The sequence below is a fragment of the Anguilla rostrata genome, chromosome 2 (assembly GCF_018555375.3).
Source record: "Anguilla rostrata isolate EN2019 chromosome 2, ASM1855537v3, whole genome shotgun sequence".
Lineage (NCBI taxonomy): Eukaryota > Metazoa > Chordata > Actinopteri > Anguilliformes > Anguillidae > Anguilla > Anguilla rostrata.
Genome location: NC_057934.1, coordinates 25,543,467 through 25,563,046, shown reverse-complemented (window position 1 = coordinate 25,563,046; position 19,580 = coordinate 25,543,467). Strand labels below are relative to the sequence as shown.

Genomic DNA, 19,580 nt, shown 5'->3' with positions numbered 1-19,580 from the left:
CACTAGCTCTTAGACCACATTCAGGCTGTTTCTTTGGGGGTCTCATGGAACAACATGACTTACAGTACATAGCAGATATTTATAACTGTATGGATATGGCTAGCTTGATGACCTGCTTGATGAAGTGCAATTTTTACAGACCAAACATCTGAAAGAGTTTCAATCTGTAAATGTTTAAAAATAGTATTTTTAAAACAAAAGCATTTCTAACACATTTATAACTTGACATTTAAATTGTTTCTGGATTTTAGAATCACAGAAAATGTGTTTCTGCACACTTTATTGTAATAGTGAGTGACTCTGAAGTAATCAGTATTTTACCTTTTTCTAATTTATTCTGTACTGTATTAATAATTTTCCCCTTTTCATCTCCTTTTAATTCAACCACCTCACCATGCCTCCTGCTTCCACAGAGGACACCATCACTGAAGCACATTCTCTCTTCTAGTGTAAATGCAAGTGGTTATATCCCAGTCTTCCAAAATGTAGTCTCTTTCATATAAATCTGATAACAGTCACATTTTCTTCATGTGTTGGTCCTGCTGCTCTCGGTTCCTTTGTGTTCGTCATTAGTATTTGTGTTACTGACTGCATTTTGCTCATGACCCTTTGGGGCTTTGTGCTAAATGCCTTGATATTACATTTTATATTTTTGTGATTTCCCAAATTATTTCTTTTTTGTGAATGCTGTGTAATAGTGGCTCAACTTAGCCCTCCATGCACATGTTTTTACAGATTTCATAATATACTATACTGGGTATATCTTTCATCTTCTGAACTTTAATTCTCTTTGCAGATCCCACACTTCACTGTCAAAAAGTACAATTAGTTTAATGATTGATTCAAAGTTCTTCGGCTGTAGCTCTTTAAATCTAATTGGAATGACAAACTGTGTTCCATTCTTAATGGAATGGAGGAAAAAATACTTTTTCAGATCATTTGCGGCCATGCTGAAGCTTCTAGATATAAATATTTTCAAGTGTATCTGGAAGTTTTTATTAGTTTTTTTTTTTTTTTTTTTTTGAAGAATCATGTTTTCTTTACTGGCAGTGCTTAGGTATGGCTGTACAGAACTAGAAGCACAAGGCTTCACTGTAAGTCATTATCAGCATTTGCAAAAATACTCAAAAATGGTCAACTGCCTGATTTTGGTTGCATGCAGTATATAATTCTTTAATTATTCATAGTAATATGAATGCCTTAATTGAGTATAACATTAGAATAGCTTTAGTTTTGTACAGTAACTCACTTTGTAATGGTAACTAGACTGCTTGAATTGCTACATGTAGGTATTAAGTCTTTACCTTCACATGTTTCTCTGGTTAAATGCTTTGTTTTTTGCTGTTTTAAATCATAAAAAAAATTTTAAAAGCATGTTGGAAAGACAGGTGCCCCAAATACCTGTAGCACAGTGTGCTTTTTGTCTACGGGCTTGTTGGGAACAGATAAATCCGCTTCATTTATGACTTTTGATTGTCTTTCTTATTATTGCAGAGGAAGACTTCGTTGACTCCACTGAGGAGGCTTCTGAGAAGAGCTCAAAGCCAGGTGAGATCTTTATTCTCCGGGACCACCGACATGCGCGCAGGCAGCTTGCTACAAACATTCTGTTCATAAGACTGAAATGTCCAGTACACACTTTTTTGAAAACTATCCAACAGTGGTTAGCAGACGAAGAAATTAACAATCCATTGCAAATTTTTACCAGTCATAAAATCTTTCTCAGAATACAATATCTACATATTTAGCAAGTTGCACATTGAGTCAGACCATCAATTCACAGCTTCCATTTCACTCTAAAAATTCAATGTACCAAAAAGTACTGATTATCCCATGCACTCAAATGCACAATAAAGGTTTATTTGGGATGGTGTTGCTGGGCAGGGATTGATTTTATATGGAAATGTTTTCCTTGACAGTAGTATCCTATGATCATCTCCATGTTAAATCATGCTTTTGTCTTAATGCCGCAGCAACAGCAGGGCAACATGGAAACCATACTAAATTGTAGGGATTCGAGAAATTTCCCTTCAGATTTAAGCTAAATAATGTAGTGAACCGTATGATCACTGTTCATCCAGATGGTGCCCACCACCGGTATCTGACACAACGTATTGGGTTGCTGGACATGTGTGTTTGTTTTAGTGTTTGTGTGTGTGCATCAGTGTTAGTGTGTACAGTAAGTGTGCATGCGTGTATCTATCCATGTGTGCGTGTGTATACATGAGTGTTTTGTGGCTGTAGCAACAGAGAGAAAGGAAACACCTGCCCACCGTCAGCGAGGAAACAGCGGCATTCCTCTTCCAGAAAGGAAATGTGAGGGCCGGGGGGCAGGGTTGGCAGGAAGACAGGCTGCTGACATTTACCATTTCCTTGCCTCTGTCCTTTACTCAGAATATATTGGGCCCTGTGCTACTGACCTTGCAGTCCTGCGTCCCTGTCCAAGCATAGTAAAGCTCAGAGAACCATGGGAATATGTAGCAAAGCCTAAATACGCAAGGTGCTATTCAAGCAGCCCCTCTGAAGCCAGCCCCCCCCACCCCCATCACAGGAAACAGGAAATAACCTTTTCTGTAGATTGTGGTGTTCATAGCTCACATACAGAAAGTTAGTTCGTTATTTCTCCGGCCCAAGCCACCTGCCATTTCAAAAGAAAAATGCGTCTGCAGTGCCATTTTATTTTGACCTGTCCACAATTCACAGCAGTAATGGACTATTTGAGGACAGAAGAGCCCCATCCATAGGCCTCTCAGTGCACACAGGAACTGTTCTGCTTCTTCCTGGCCAGTGTAAAGAAGCCTCTCCTGGATTTATGAAATGTGTCGTCAGGTCAGCACCAGGTTGCCCCCCTGCCAGCAGGCCACTTCCTGGTGCTATCCCATCATCCTGAATCTGCACAGCACAAGGTTAATCCCATTCAGGTCCTGCTAGAGTGTGAGCTTCCAAACTGTCTCCTGGAGGATCAGGGTTCCTATTGGTTCCCCGGGCATAAAACAGGCCAGATGTTTTTTCTGGTCCTCCGGATAGCGTGTGAACCTTGGTTGCAGGGAGCCGACCCTCCCAATTGTGTGTTTGTTTAGAGTTTTTTTTTTTCCACTTTTATGTCATGTACAAGATCATAAGCCGATTCTGCACAGCGAGGGAAGTACGAATCATAAATCTTTTGACTCTTTTGAGGATTGTGGTATTTTGGCAATGGGGATGTGAGGGGTGACATTTTTCACCTCTCAGATGAACTGCTTCTTGTAGCCCTCTTGTGTTTTCATTTGTGGCATTTTGCATATGCCTAGAAAGCTGTGTGCTCATGTGGAACAAGTCATTCTATTGTACTCATGAGACTTAAATCTGCAGTCCAACTGTGAGTGACAAGGGCTTTTATACATTTTCCCATACCTAAATCTGACCTGGCTATACATTCATATTTTTTTCTTATATATAAATATATAAATAATACTCAGTTGACAAGCAACTTCTCGTTGTTACTACAAGACTGCCTCATGAATCGAGTCCTTTGTAGATTCCTGCTTTAATTTTCACTCGCTGTCCTTTAATACTGCTCATTTGTTCACCCCAGCCTTGTGAATGGTATCTTCTGACTACAGACCTTTCCTATCCAATCATTCCTATCAAAAAAGTGAGTTTTGAGGTCTGCATTTTGGTGACATTGTCACCCTTGCAGTACATGCAGTTGTAATGTCATTACCCATTGCCACATTCCATTTGGGGCGATATAGCTCAGGAGGTAAGACCGATTGTCTGGCAGTTGGAGGGTTGCCGGTTCAAACCCCGCCCTGGGCATGTTGAAGTGTCCTTGAGCAAGACACCTAACCCCTAACCTCTAACTGCTCTGGTGAATGAGAGGCATCAATTGTAAAGCGCTTTGGATAAAAGCGCTATATAAATGCAGTCCATTTACCATTTACCATTTGGCCCAAAATCCCATACACAGATATAGGGCACTGAAGTGTATGAGAATTCATACTTCTGTAATTCCTAGGCATGGACCAGGATATTCCTATTGAAATGTAGTTCCTTTAAATAGGGAAAAACTGGTATGTCTAGTTATGTATGGTATGTGTGGTTTTTGCTTTCTTTTATAACAAATATAGTGTCTTAGATATTTTGTTTTATTACCTTTTTTGCCCTAATGTCTTTAATGATTGCCCCTGTGTGGTCACCTGGCCATACAAATGATAGCTGTGTAGCTACCTCATTACACTTCAGGTGCATGAATTTATGCAGCTGGGCCTTTCTGGCCCACTGGAACTGACTGTGTGAAAATGATCACAGCAATATAGCATGCTGGAGTGCATTTCCCTGTTAGCATCGTACATGGTTAGAAGTGGCTGGTTGTGAAAACCACAAAAGGATGAGTAATTGCATTACTTCCAACATACCATTGGTGGGAAAAACATTATTCTCTTGATAACCAGGATATATTTGCTGCTTTTGGGCTCTTTCCTTTCTTGATTTTCACATGCCTTTGAGTAAGGTAAATACAATGTAATGACACAGCATAAGAATGTTTCTGAAACAAATTAAGAAAACCTACAGTACACATAATAATGGAGCAATCAGATTGTTAAATGCATTGAACGGACTGGCATTGAAATGTCATTTGGGTTTACTGACAGATATGTTTGTATTATTTTTACTTTAAGTGATTTCATTTTTAGATTGACTTTCTTTACATATCTTGAAATATTAAGGACTATGAGAAAATACACTCTTTCTGAGAAATTGGCAAATCAAATGGGGCAAACTGTGGTGCTTGTTATGCAGAGGGACTCAACATTGAGGACCATGGTACCAAAGATAGGAAAGCTGTTGGATCAATGGAAGGGCTGTGGTCCATGAGGGAGGACTCAGAGAAAATAGTGTGTATGGGAGGGGAGGGAGAGAGTAGAGGAAAGAGGAGCTGACAGAGTCCCTCACAGTTGGAATTATGTTCTCTAGAAAGATGAAAAAAGCTTTTTTCCTCCTCAACAGCCATATCACTGATTTCTTAATGGCCTTCCTGTCAGCTGTTGAAGTTAATGTAAGATAAATGAGGGCTTTATGGAAATGTGATATCACTGTGGAGAGGAGAGGGTGTGTGGTTGTGTGCATGTGTGTGTGTGTGTGTGTGTGTGTGCGCGTGTGAGTGTGTGTGCGCGCAAGCGGCCACATGTGGGTGTGTTCTGAAAGTACCAATCCTGACTTTGAACTGTGGAATGTCTAGATTGGAAATAAGATATTTACGCATGCTCTTTATTTGTAGATGCACATTTGACAGTTAAATGTGCTGGCACTGAGCTGTGGAAAAACCTGCATAGGATGAGCTTGAGTTAGGTGCCAAAAAACCTCTATATTATAGCTGTTCCCTCCAGATCTAGACTCTGAGTTCATCTTATCATCTGTGGTTCTTCTGTCCACTCAATAATCGCTGGGACACCCACCGTTTCCTCAGTAACTCAAGTGACAGGCCATTTCCTCCAGCCCGCCCACCAACACCAGTCTGACAGGCTCCGCATCTTTTAAGAAAGCCGCTCACAGGAACCATACCCCTCTCTGCTCCCTTGCCTCTAATGAAACAGGGGGGAATTAATTCAGTGCCCTTCCTGATCGTTTCCTGTCTGATGCAACTGCTTCCCAAAAAGTAATTAGTGGAGGCATTTATTACTGAGACGCATGGGAGCTCTGTGGTGCGGGAGTGTAAATATTTAATATTTACTAATGAGTGGCTGGATGCTGAAAGCAGCTCAGTAGTGCCAGGACTGAACCAGAGTGATGCTTCTCCTGTCGCGTGCAGACATGGGGGGTCAACATCGCAGTGTGGGCCCGTGCCTGAGACCAGCTCTCGTATTCCACACCGCCAACTCAAACAGTGCACCTTACACCAACCATTACAGGCCACCACGGCTCCACCCTGAGCCGACCAGCGGAGGATGGGTTTCCCCCTTGAGCCTGGTTCCTTCCGAGGTTTCTTCCCATCTGCCACAGGGAGTTTTTCCTTGCCACTGTTGCCTTAGGCTTGCTCCTGTGGGGGTTTAGGCCAGGGTTGTCATTGTAAAGCGTATTGTGACAACTGCTGTAAAATACGCTATACAAATAAAATTTGATTGATTTGATTGAGATAAAAGTGTCTGCAGTCATCACACTGTTCAGAGTAGAAAGTGGGACATCTCCAGGAATACTACATTGACTGTGGATCCCAACACAGTTGAAGCATTTTCTCCATTTGAAATTGAGAGGATCTTACTCCAGGTGGACATATATGGACATATTTTTATGTAAAGAAATTATTGTTTGGGCTCTCAAGTTGCACGTCCAGTTCAGTGAGCCATGCACACTGCTATGATGCATCCTATGATCCAAATTTAATCCAATCAGGTTTATCTGCACCAGCTGCACACTCCTCTGGAGCAGTAGCTTAGCTGGCTGACTACAGAGAGGACAGCAGCCAGTCACCTGATCTCATGCACTTTGGAGGACACACCTACTGTACGCTTTCTCAACCGCCAAAATTGGGAAATATGACAGGCCTATAGTTTCAGTTTCAAATTTGGTAGAACGTTTCAAATTTAGGTAGAAAGCCTTTTTCATGCTTGGGAGAAATTCATAACCGTACAAACAGGACAAAAACATTTAAAGAGTAGATATACTTTAAGGTAATCCCATAGTCCCACATCTACAAAACCAGGTTTATTCATGAATTTACCAAATGATGAAATAGGGTAATTAATAATAATTAAATAATTGTGGCAGCACTGTAATTACCAATGTACTGATTGAGTTCTTGATTTTGTATGTTCAGATATAATACTTTGCTGTATATTATGATTATTAGTATTATTATTATTATTCTTGTTGTTGTTGTTGTTGTTATTGTTATTATTATTTCATTTTTTAGATGCGCAGTTCTGTTTATGTTATTATATTAGAGTTCAATATCATAAATAACAAAATTTCCTTATATACCAACATAAAGTTTTTTCTTAAGATAGTTACTGGTACAAGAATAATCAATAAATATTTTTTTTTTTCTGTTTGATAATTTTACATATTTTGAGACATTTCTGACAGCTTGCTGGCATTATAGTGGCTGCTGTCGGGCAATTGATGGTTTGTGGTAATTCTAGAGCAGGTTGTGCAGTGACATTGTGCCTCCAGAGGTTGTATGTACTGTATGTATATTACCCAATTGAACTTCAAAATTATTCGCTGTTTACTGAACTCAATAAAATTTACTGTCTTTGCAGTGTAAATATCACATTTAAAATGTGTGAATATGATTTCCATGTTTTATTTTTTGGAAACTGTTAAATTAATACTCTACAAAATCCTGCAAAATTTATCAGTATCTCACATTACATTTCATAACAATTATTTAACAGGCACAGTGAGTTATAATGTAGTAGTTATAATGTGTTCACCTGATTTATATGAGCAATAGTACAAGACCTGGCTGCGACATTCATCGAGTACATTACTACTGCTAAGCAAGAGCCAAAATACAAATCCTGCATACATACATACATGCATGACACGCCCTAAGACGAAGAACCTAAAATCATAAAACACTATAATCTGAAATAGTACAAAGGGAAGGAGTGTTATGGGGTGGGGATGGGACACTCAAATGGGACACTAAACGCCTCTAGTATGGTCTAGTTCAGGTATTAGACATTGAACTACTTTCAAGATGCAAGTGTGATAAGCACATAAAGAAATTTCACTGTTTACGGAAGCTGGAATTTGAGTGGGTTGTGTCTTCTCTCCTCAGTGTGGTCCATGGATTATGCCAGCTACTACCAGGGCCTCTGGGACTGTGATGCAGAAGAAGCGGATGAGCTGTCCTTCCAGCGGGGAGACCTCATACACGTCATCAGCAAGGTCAGCAAGGACACACACCCGTGCCTTCAAACCTCACACACACCTCCACACGCACATCCATACTGTACACACATACCTGACACACAGACTAACATACGGATGCCCGTACACACAAACCTTACATACGGACCTACACCTACACGCCCACACACTCAAACCTCACCTGGATTTATGGTGGCTTTTCTATACTTTTAACTGAACATAAAATTCTGAGTTGGTGAGTGTGTGCTGATAAAGGCGCTGGGAGAGTAATGTTGCCCGGCTATGAGGCCTTCCTGGGGTGCTTGTGTTGATGAGATAAATGCTTAGCACAAGCACACATTTGCGATGGGTCAGCACAAAGCATTTTTTCAGTCTTATTCGGTTTTCCATTCTCACCACCATTGCTGCACCACCTTTGTGTCCATCAAATAAAAACAGCAAGGTCAAACACGAACCTGGACGAAGAGGGAATTAGATGCAGGTATAGGTCTTCATGTTGTCCAGGAGTTTCGAGTCGTCGGTGACCAAACTGTCATGCAGCGCATTCATAGCTGAGAACGGCCAATGTTCCCTCTCTTCCTTCCTGCACTGCCTGCTCTATGAGTAATGATGAATTATGTGCAGCTGACCACAGGCCGGCAGAAGCATCAATCTGATCCCGCTAACATACTGACATTTTATCTGTTTTCTATGTGCCAATATTTTATAGTATATGTGGAGTAAATAACACACAACAAAACCCATGCTCAGTTCATATCCCAGGCCTTGAGTCGAGACATTCAGCATTCTACGGGTCTGGCAGACAGTAAAATCTGAGCTCTCCATGAATTAAAATAAAGCATAACATTCATTTGACATTACTTGACATGATTTCAGCATTAATTGTCCACCATTATCATACTAATAATCATGGAGTGTTATTGAGTACATCACTCAAATTTCAGATGGGGTCCATTATGTACCAATTATCAAGGGGGAAAAAAAGGTTAGAATGAACTGAAAAACAAAAACCATGTGAAATCAATCAGTAACTTTTTAATAGGTGTATGTAGGTGTTAGAAATCTCCTTATGCTTAGAAATTCATGTAATATTATTTTTGCTGTATGGGTAGGGCCTTTGGATCTGTTCTGACGTTTAGCATATTTATATTGGGTATGTCCTTGGGAGGTTGATGAGGTCTGTTCATGCGTTCTGCTCTGGTCTTGATTATGGATCTGCATCTGAATCTGGCATTTCTGTTACCCTGTTCACTGTAGCACAGTGTTGTTTTTACACACAAATGTTACAGAGGTTTTGTCAGGCTGCACTTTTGTCTCTGCCTCTACCGCATGTAAGACACATTCTTCCTTTCTCCTTACGCTGCTAGTGCGAAAATGCCCAGCAGCAAGATTTCCTGTGTAATGGGATTTGTGTACATTACTGCTGTGGTATTATGAGGGATAATTGAGTTGCTCATCCAGGCGAAACTCCCTTTGTGTTTATTACAACATGCAGGTGAATCACTTAAAGGTACAAGGGGCTGCGTCTGACTCCACTCATCTCTTTTCTCTTAATCTTTCCCCTCATTTATTTCATGAGCATCATTTCTTCCTGATAAATGATTGCTATGTCTATCTCATACATTCAGCACACCAGAAGGCGTTGTGTGGTATTTAGTCTCCTGTCAAGCTTTTCTGGGTCTCGCCTTCAGCATGGCCAGATTGGTGAAGTTTGCTGTTTTATGTAGACATTCCTCACCTCCTAGCAGTAAATGTTAAAGTGCCAGTTATATAATATTGATTATTGCTTTTAGTAATTGCACCTTTAGCTTTAGTGCCATGTCATAGTGTCAGTGTTACAAACTGTGTCCAGCGAAATCAGATAAAGGTCCATGTCTTGCCCCCTCCCATGTGAACCACTTTGATTGAGCTGAAAGGCAACGGGACCCAGCACAGATATTGACACGCTGGGCCACAGCTTAGAAAGAGGAAGAACAATAGGTTGGTCTGGAGCCCTATAAGCCAAAGGGAAAGACGCTGCTGCTCCCCAGCAGACAAATAATGTCTGCTGGGGAGCACGATGTTCTGGAGCCTGGTGTGATGAAGTGATTTGACGCCCTGCGCTGACAGGCAGCAGCACAGTTTACGGGGTTCAGGCGAGAGAGCAGACTCGGTGGGCATAGGCGAGGGACCCCAGAATGTGTCGTGGGGTGTTGCTTGGCCGGGGAGATCAGCATCTCTCTCCAAAGAGCGGAACAAACAGCACCCGGGCATCACGCCCTAAACACCAGAGTCGGAAGCAGGTGAGGGCCGGGTAAATGTGGGGCTCTTGACTTTCCATTAAGGCCTCCTCCTCCACGGCGTCAGATGAAAGCTGTTTCCCTTTCCAGCTGCTGTGCAGAGTCACTGGCGTGACGCAGTCGCTGCCAGTCTGTCAGTCAACACGTCTCCCATATCCCTGAAGATCTCACACACACGCATTCAAGCATGCATGCCCACACCCACATGTACTATACAGCGCCAAATTACTGTACAGTTTCATTAAGACAACAGGTACAGACATGCATATATCAAGAGATCTACTTATCTGTATCAAGTCACACACATGCGCGTACGTAGGGACTGTATTCAGTCACACACAGACACATATCTAGGAACTAGGGATGCAAACAGTCGATTGTTAGTATGCACACATGTCAAATATTAGATAAATAAATATTATATAATAATAAATAATTTGTTGCCAAATTTTCATACCACATGTCGGCATTTATGATGTTAACCCACCTAAGAACCAGACATCTGAGGCCGAGAGATCATAGCAAACAAGATCCAGCTTTATAGTGAGAGCTCGCCAGTGTGACAGCTATCGAAGTTGAAACCACAACAGATCTAATTGTTAAAATGGTAATGAAAGTCATTCTCCAGGTAAGCATGGTAGAGGGCAAAGATTTCAGGGACCTACTGGCCGAATATACTCCTGTACGGTGTACTGCGCAAAAAAAACCATCGCAGCTCATCGTGAATGTACCATGTGTCCATACCATTCTATCCAAGTCTGACAATGTTGTGACTATCTAACTATTGAGTCTTACGTGACTGTAGCTAGCCACTTCATTGAAGACTGGGCCATATGTCAACCTGTGTAGTGAGCAGAAAAGCAGAAAATTATTCTGTAAAAATAATGGCAATGTTTATTTTTAATTTTTGAAACATTTTAATCTTGTGATCTGCACTGATCCAAGTAGTAGCGTGCTTTCAGACTGCAGCTAGTCGACAGTCAGAAATGTGTGTCAGTCACATCCCGAGTAGGGACTGTGTCTATGCATAAATGCGCATATGTGGGGACTAGGGCTGGACTATATGGCCAAAGTATCATATCGTGATATTTTTCCATATTATTGATGGTATTTCATCTTATTCGTTTTTCCAATACAAATTAAACGAGAAATTAACTGAAATATGCTTGAACTAAAAAAAGGGATCAGTTAAGACACATTTCGCTATTTGTATTGGGAACATAAATGCTGATTGGTGTGAAATATTGAATTCAGAAATTGGATAGTAAATATTAAAAACCCTAATACGCAACCTGAAAATGGTACTATGCAAAATATTCAAGTGAAAAAACCTTGAATGATTAAACAAGATTACTTCTGTTTCCAAGCTTTGCAGTCACATGCTGTTTGCCCATTTTACATATTACTTTTTTCTGTGCAGTGTCTGATTTGCATAACTGAAACCCACATCCGCATTGTCGATGTGCCTCTTGTCAAAATCCTCATTTAACTGGGCAGGAGGAGGCTGAGAGGTTTCACCACCGGTGTTTCTTGGCTGCGACTGCCTTATGTTTTTCTGCAAACTGCTCCTCACGTGTAGTGTGCAACGTTGCCTCGTGTTTGTTTTTTGCATAAAATAGTGCGAGTTTCATTGAAAACAGACAAACAGACAATTCACTGTAAGCATACGTTGCTAATTCTTTACTGTACTGTTCCAATGTGCAACAATGTGCCATTTTTAATATTCATCGGATGAAAAACAATAAAATACCATTGACGATGGTATTGCCTTACAGACTGCACATAGTCACGCACATGAGATGCACACAAATACCATCTGTACACCGTGCCCTTGCAAAGACTCTGCACGTCCATTCCCACAAACATCCCTATCTGGCATAAACAGCACCAGCACACCGCTCCGCTCTGGAGCAGGGCGCCCACTCGCCCCAGCGGCGGGTTCAGAGATCAAAGCCGGGGAGAAAGGGCATGTCATCGCCTGTGAGCCGACATGAGCCCACCTCAGCAGTCCCTCCCACCACTCTCTATGGGGCGCATGTAGAGACAGCGAACGGAACACGAAGGCACTCGCAACACCTGCGACCAAAACAGCCCTCATAACACGTCAGGCGGCCGCAAAGTGGCACGGCTTGACAGAGCTCGTCAGCGTGCTGTTTTGACATGACGGTGTTTAGCCGGACGGGATTATCGCCTCTCCAGCGGAGATTACTCTTACTTTGCCATCGTGTTGTTGTTTCCAGTCACTTACACAGTACGGCGCACCTTCGCTGATTGTCTTTGGCAATTTCTCACACCCCCTGAATACCATTTCATAAAGAAGAGCAAACTCTCTGGCACAGTAGATTTCTGAGCTCTCTTTCTCCCAGTCCCAATATGTCAAGACCGGGGAGAACCACTGGGGAGAGTAAACGGGATCACTGGTTTTATTAGCTCACTGTGGATGGGGACAGCGAGAGCCAGTTCCGTACAAGCCTGGGACCGTGTACCGTACCCCCTTACTGTTACGTTCTGTGCCAAACTGTTATGCTTTTGTCCCACCGTCTGGAAGTGGAGACAGGCCGGTCCCACGGCGCGCTCAGCCAGCTCGCGGCGAGGAGACCCCCGCTGCCTCCCTCTGTCGGAGCTGCTGATAAAGGCCGGCGTCTGTGTTTTACGAGCGCAGCCAGAGAACCCCGACCTCCGTGAATGAAATACGGAGCTCCAGCCAGAATTCATGCCCGACTCAAGCAGGACACATTGGAAAAGCAATAATAAAACAGGACCTATAAATTCTTGGGGATGGAAGCACTGAGGAGAGGTTGACTACTTGTGTGTTAACACTGAACATAATGAATAGGAGGCAAGGACGGACTCCAGGAGCTAAATCAATGGTGCTAATAAACAGTTTTAAGCGGCGGTTTAATTGACGGGTGCAGAGTTGCAAATCAGGCAGTGGGGTGGGGCTGTGGCAGCGATGCCATCTTCTGGCTGCGCACAGAGCAGAACACACAGATTATAAAAACTCCTGCATCGACGGATATCGATCTCTCATTTACTGTAAAGATGAACCGCTTTCCCATACATTTGTGTTTGTGCGTGCATATGTGTGTGTGTGTGTGTGTGTTCCTGTGTCTGTGTCTATGTGTGTCCCTGTCTGTGTGTATATGCATGTGTGTGTGTGTGTGTGTCTGTGTGTGTGGTTGTCTGTGTGTGTGTGTGTGTGTGTGTGTGTGTGTGTGTGTGTGTGTGTGTGTGTGTGTGTGGTTGTGTCTGTGTGTGTGTGTGTGTGTGTGTGTGTGTGTGTGGTGTCTGGTGTGGTGTCGTGTGGTCTGTCACTGCTTGTGGTTGGTGAGAAAGGCAGAGTGTTTTGGTGTTGTTTTGTGATGTATACTGCTGTGTGAGTGTGGATTGCATGTATGTGGTTGTGTCTTTTCTAATGCGTGCGTTGTCTGGCTGGAGATCCCGGAGGCGTTTGACACACGGCACCATACTTTCCTCTCCTCTCCGTGTAGCGAGATTTACGAGACCCTTGTGCAGCCATGGGGAACGGGTCACGCTTTCGAATTTCCTCATAACCTTGGGCTTTGCGAGGCCTCCCTGGGTGATAAAAACTCCCTTGGGGCGCTGGGTGAGTCGTGCTGTAATACCCCATAATGCACGGGGATCAGAGGATCAGTTCCATTACAGTTGCATTCACTCGCAATACCAGCCGCTGTTGTAGATGGCATTACAGTGTTCACCTTATCTGACAAAGAGCCCGAGAGGAGAGAATAGTGTGAAGTAGATGAGAAGGACAATGAGAGAGCAATGAGAGAATCAAGTGTTTTTATTGTTATTAATGTAAGATACAAGACAAAAGATGCTTAGAGGAAGAGGGGTGTTGAGGGAAACAGGGAAAGGGAGAGCAGAGAGGAGTGAGGTGTAGAGAAATAGGAGTGTCTGATGTAGCCCTCTCTCCACTTCCTCTCTCTGAGGTGCCAGATTGCAGCACACTCTCCCCATTCCAGGGTTTAACAGATTGCTCCTCAGAGGCTGATTTCCAGCAAATGAACCAGCTTCAACACCCCCCCCACCCACCCCCCCCAACCCCCAAACACACACACACTGCCACACACACCCAACTGCCAAGAAACTGAAGTTCTCCAATAACAAACACGTAGAGCATGTTTGTACGTGTGTGCGTATGTGTGTGTGTGTGTATGTGTGTGCGTGAGTGTGTGCGTGTGTGTGTGTGTGTGTGCGTGCATGAGTGCATATGTGTGTGCATGTGTGTGTGTGAGTGCATGTATGTGTGCATGTGTGTGTGAGTGCGTATGTGTGCATGTGTGTGTGTGAGTGCGTCTACGTGTGCATGTGTGTGTGTATCTGTGTGTGTGTTTGTGTGCACATCTGCACAGGAGCAAGCAGAGGCAAACAGTGGCAAAATAAATAAAGGAATAAAGGCAGGAAGCCTGTGCACTCAACTGCATCTTAGTTTCATTTTCAATCTTGTCCCAATTAATTTTGCTGAATTAATCTCAGGCAGGCGGCCGCTGCTGAAAATGCACCCAGCTCTCTCACTGGGGGCCTCCTCCTCCTCCTCCCCTCCCTCCTCTCCCTCCCTCCCTCCTCTCCCTTCTGCTCTCTCACAGCGCTCAGCACAGTGAAACATGAAATAGTGGCTAATCCCAACATCCATCTGGCGTCTTTACACAGTCTCCCCAATTCCCCGCACCCCGTTTGCCTTTGCATTTGGAGAGCAGGGTGGGGGTGTCAATTATTTGATCTCATAATTAAACGCTCCCTTCGCTGTTGCACACGGCCATGCTCCGCTTTCCCCCCTTTAACGGAAATGCTGAATTTTTACCTCTTTCTCCCTCCCGCTCCGCCCCCTATCTCCTCTGTAAATCAGTGTACTGAGTAACTCTTTGCTCGATTATACATCTCAATGGACACAAACAGCTTTCATGCCCCAGCGGACACCCGGTCAGCAGGGTTTTGATGGAATGACTTTCTGTGGCTGTTGTTCTTGAATAGTAATGATTCCCTTATTTTGGTGATGCAGGCCACTACTCCAGTGCATCGTCTAAACTTTCCTGTTTCACAGGAAATATGCAATTGCCTTAGCAGGGGGTTAAAGGGTCTGAAAACATTATGCAGAATATATAAATTGTGTTTTCCACTCTGAGGTTACACCAGAATTACACCAAAAAGTCTTGCATGTAGTGAATACTTCGTAATTCCAACTCTATCCTTTAATATAATTTTTAACCTTTTGATGAATTTCTTTTTACTAATTTCTAACTGGAAAAATAAATATTGAGCAAAGAAAAGCACTTAAGCACCTTCTGATCCTGATGACTCACTCTTCTCCTTTGAAATGTTTTCTTCATGAAATGTGGGGCGTGTGCATCTCTGTGTGTGAACTGCAATGTAATACGGACAGCGTACACTGGACCAGAACCGTGACGTTCGCTCTGTGTCGTCGAAGCCGGGCTAAAGGGAAAGTGTGGGATTTTGTAACTGGAGAAAGCGTGTAAGAGTGTTACCTGAGCCCCCCGCGTTCTGCGTAACCCCGCGTTCGGCGCAGGGAGGCCATGCACAGACCTCTGTCCTCAGCGTGCCACTCGTCGAGCCTTCGGGCCGATCGGCTTGCCGAGAGCGTAATTTATGTGCCCGGAATCAAAAGACCCTGCTCTAAAGGTCAGCCCGGCCGCATTCCTGCGCTCCCCCAGGCCCCCCTGTAAAAACCCCGGCACTGGGGAGATTTACGACGGGGAGACGCTTCCCTACCCAGAAAGATGCTTTTTCATCGGGGCTCGCACAACACTGCTTCCTTTCTCCGGCCGCCGCGGCCACCCCAGAGCCGACGCTCGCAGGGGAGAGCGGAGCGGAGCGGAGCGCCGAGACGCGGCCACCGGGGGCCATAAAGCAAGCTGTGAAAACAGCTCGCCGGCACGGCCGCTACAGCGGCGCGGGGGGGGGGCCTCCTCCGCCGGCCGCGGCGTCTCCCCCGCAGCCTCCTTCGGCCGGTCCAATCCCGCGCCTCGCTCTCTCACCCGCAGCTGCCCGCTCGTCAAACACATTACATTCTGGAACACTGTGTCCATTTGTGTTATAGGCACCCTTAGCCATAGCGACACGCACCTTTTTCAGTTTTATGTCCTTGTGCACATTACCTTTTACACATTTGTACAGCTGCCTTTGTTATTCACTGGAGCAGTTGTGGTAAATTGTACAGCAGCAGTTTCCCACCAGGGACTTGGGCCTGTGACCCTCAGGCCAGAACTACGGCCACTAATCCACAAAGCTGCCTGTTCAGTGGGTACGGCACACCTCCTACTGCAAGAACCGAGAAGAAAATGGAGCCAGCTGGCCACCTTCTTTTCATACCTGAGAATCAAATCAAATAATGCACTGTTTCTAATAGAAATGTTGTGGGTAGATGCATTTAGCTTTGTAAAATCCTAGATACACTTTGAGACTAAGACAACTGTTATAATTTTGTCAAAAAAAGACTTTGCATTTCAGATGTATTAAGGGGCTTTTGGCCCTATTAATATGGGCATTAATTTCTTTAGCATTCAGAAATGAAGGTGGGTGTCCGGGCAGGGGTGGCAAGGGGGTTGGGGGGGTGTCATTTGTATCTTATAATGAGTGGGTTTAATTATAGGTATATACCATGAAATATTCATGATTAAAAAAGAAAAGTTAATCAATTCCCTGATTAGGCAGGCCGTTGCTTTGTTCATTAGATGCAGTCATGCCCGTCCGCTGGCCTTCTCTGTCTCCCGGCACTAGGTTGCTGGGGCAACGGTGGAACAGGTAGAGCTTTGTTCAGCCATCAAGGCTCCGACTGCATAACTGTATTAACACAGCTCTACTAACACTGTTTCTCATTACTAAAGTGCTGTAGGCAAACCTGCTTTGCTGTCTACTGCCTAACTAACAGTGCTCTGCCAGTGCACCATGACAGAGGTACTGAGGGCCTGCTGGGTGGGCACTGGTCATGTGAGCTATTCCCTCCCCACCTTCTGATAACTCCAGGAAATCTTCATATAAGCAGATCTTGGGTTTGGTATGCCTCACTTGTGTCAGCTGTCTCAGTGTGGGTGGTGGTTTGATGTATGACAAAAATGATTGCGAGCTCTGTATGAGAGATAATGCTCACATCCTCTTGAGTAAATCATATGGTCTGTGAATATGGCAGAAAGACCACAGCTGTTACAGAATATGTGTAAAATGACTACATTTCAAAGCAGGCAATATTCCAAATACTTTAAAATGCAAGCATTCAGTTACTGTACAGTATATATTTTATACACAGTTTTTACATTAATACATTTCCATTAATAATCACTGTTAATATACTGTAGCCAGACCTGCTTATTGTAAATAAAATGTCCCAAATAAGGCTGTATTCAGAGAAAGGTGGAATAGTAAATGAATATTAAATGAATATTAGCTTTATACAAGTTATTAGTCCATTCAGATGAATGTGCACTGTGCAACTAACTGGGAAGGAAAGATCATTGGTTCAAATAATTGAAAATATTTGTTAATTGCTGCAGGTGTTTCTTACTTCAACATTTCTTAACTCAATCAACAGCATCAGTTTTATGGGTTTACAGGTTTGGTGATACATATCATGCAAGTAAAGCCATCAAGTTTCCTGTGCTTTTCTCTTTCTTAACCTCAACCTCACCCGTGGATCAGATTTTAAACCGTGTTTAACCCCCTGTTCGTTTCCACATTGTCCAGTCAACATGCAAGCCCCTCCCACTGCTGCGACATCCACTGGCGATTCGTTAGAGCACGGTCCGGCCCACTCTGTCCCCGAGCGGGCACGCTGCCAGCCAGCGCTCCGTCCACGGTTCACCAGCCGAGCCGCGCCGCCACTGCCTCAGCGGCAGCTGGCGCGGCCCGACTGCAGCTGCCCGGTCCAGCCGAGCTGCTGGCGCGATGAGTCGCGGGCCTTCCTTCCGACTGAAACCCTGGGAGGTGCTGCACCCAGTCACAGACCAGCCCGCAGGGCTGCCGACCCCTATAGGGTTCCATACCAACCTGCAGGCACCAGAACAGGGCCTACCCAGAAGCCCCTATGATTAATATTACAGCAAACGTTTCATTTGTGACCCTCCCTCTGTTTCTGTTACTGCTCTCTTTCGGAGTATAAGCGAAATAAGTCATCCTCAGCTGAGGCATTTTCAAACAAACATAATTTGCAATGGGAGCTGGATCTGGTGGTTTGTAGCATTATACAGAAATAGTTCATTGTTTTAGTCTGATACTCTGTGTGGTAACCTGTGGGTTTGACAACATTTTGTGCTTACACTATAACCATTCCAAAGGAACATCTTTGCAATGGATTGTTTTCTAGAAGAATTCAAAACCAGCAAATGTGTTGGGATCCAAGTTGATCATGAATGCTAAATAATTTACACCACATGAAATAAGTGATGCATCATCATTTAGAGAAGATGATTATAAAAATGTGTGTCTTTTGCTGAGGAAATACAATTATCCATCACACCAGGGATTATTTTCTCATTTACATGTTGCGATACTTTATTAAAATTAAAAATTCTGAAACTGGCACTTATTAATGTGCCATTTCTGACCATTACATACCTCTGATAATGGGGAGCAAATAACCCAAAGATGATTTGATTCAACTTATGAGTCAGATAATTCACCAGTATTTACATAATGACTAAATGGGGAATCTGGCTAGACTTTTCAGTCCGTTGTATATACAGATCAGTCAATAGAGACCCTATTAATATTTAAATTTAATATTATCTGTCATTGTTCTGAAAGGCTGTTCCAACATTTTCAGTTATATGGCACATTTTAAGATTAATATGTAGCTAGTACTCAATGATGTAGAATAAATAGGGCATTGAGAATTCCTCAGTGTGTGTACATATGCATTGTGGGAAAAGCGTCTTAATGGGGGACAAAGACACGATCAGCAAGCTAATTCTTTGAGCAGTCCTATCCATAAATCTCACAGATCACACAAGGCAATTTATGTATTCTATCGTGCCTCAGTATAATTTTGCACATCTAAGAATTTGTTTTCTTAACATTGGAGTTATGAAGTTATGAGCTCTCTCTCTCTCTTGCTTTCTCTCTCTCTCTCCCTCTCTTACTCTCTCTCTCCTTATGTTTCTCTTAATCTCCTTTATCCCCTACTCTCAGGTAGAGGGGATTGGCTCATCTCTCAGCACTTTTGTATGTCACAACAGAGGCTAAGTGTGGTCTGAAATGCCTTGTTTCCAATGCAGCTCTCAGTATTCTACTAAGTGCACACCTGTCTCCTTGTGCAAAGCCCCTCCTCTTTATCAGGGGACTGGCCGATGGAGAGGCTGCCTTCTTTCTGTCCATCCTGTCCTTTTTTACTGATACTGATCTGTTGCCAAATCAGCAACCAAATGAAGGAGTAAAAATTACTGTAGAGCAACAAGAATACACTTCACAACT

At 43.4% G+C, this 19,580-nt stretch overlaps 1 protein-coding gene across 2 annotated transcripts in view; it reads left to right on the top strand.

The window, feature by feature from the left end:
- The window catches only part of skap1 (src kinase associated phosphoprotein 1), a 178,227-nt gene that overhangs the window by 145,143 nt on the left and 13,504 nt on the right, over positions 1-19,580 (top strand). For both annotated transcript variants that reach the window (XM_064321408.1, XM_064321407.1), the window contains exons 10-11: positions 1,495-1,548; positions 7,766-7,875. In XM_064321408.1, coding sequence (XP_064177478.1) covers positions 1,495-1,548; positions 7,766-7,875 — 164 coding nt within the window. The remainder of the gene's footprint in view (positions 1-1,494; positions 1,549-7,765; positions 7,876-19,580) is intronic.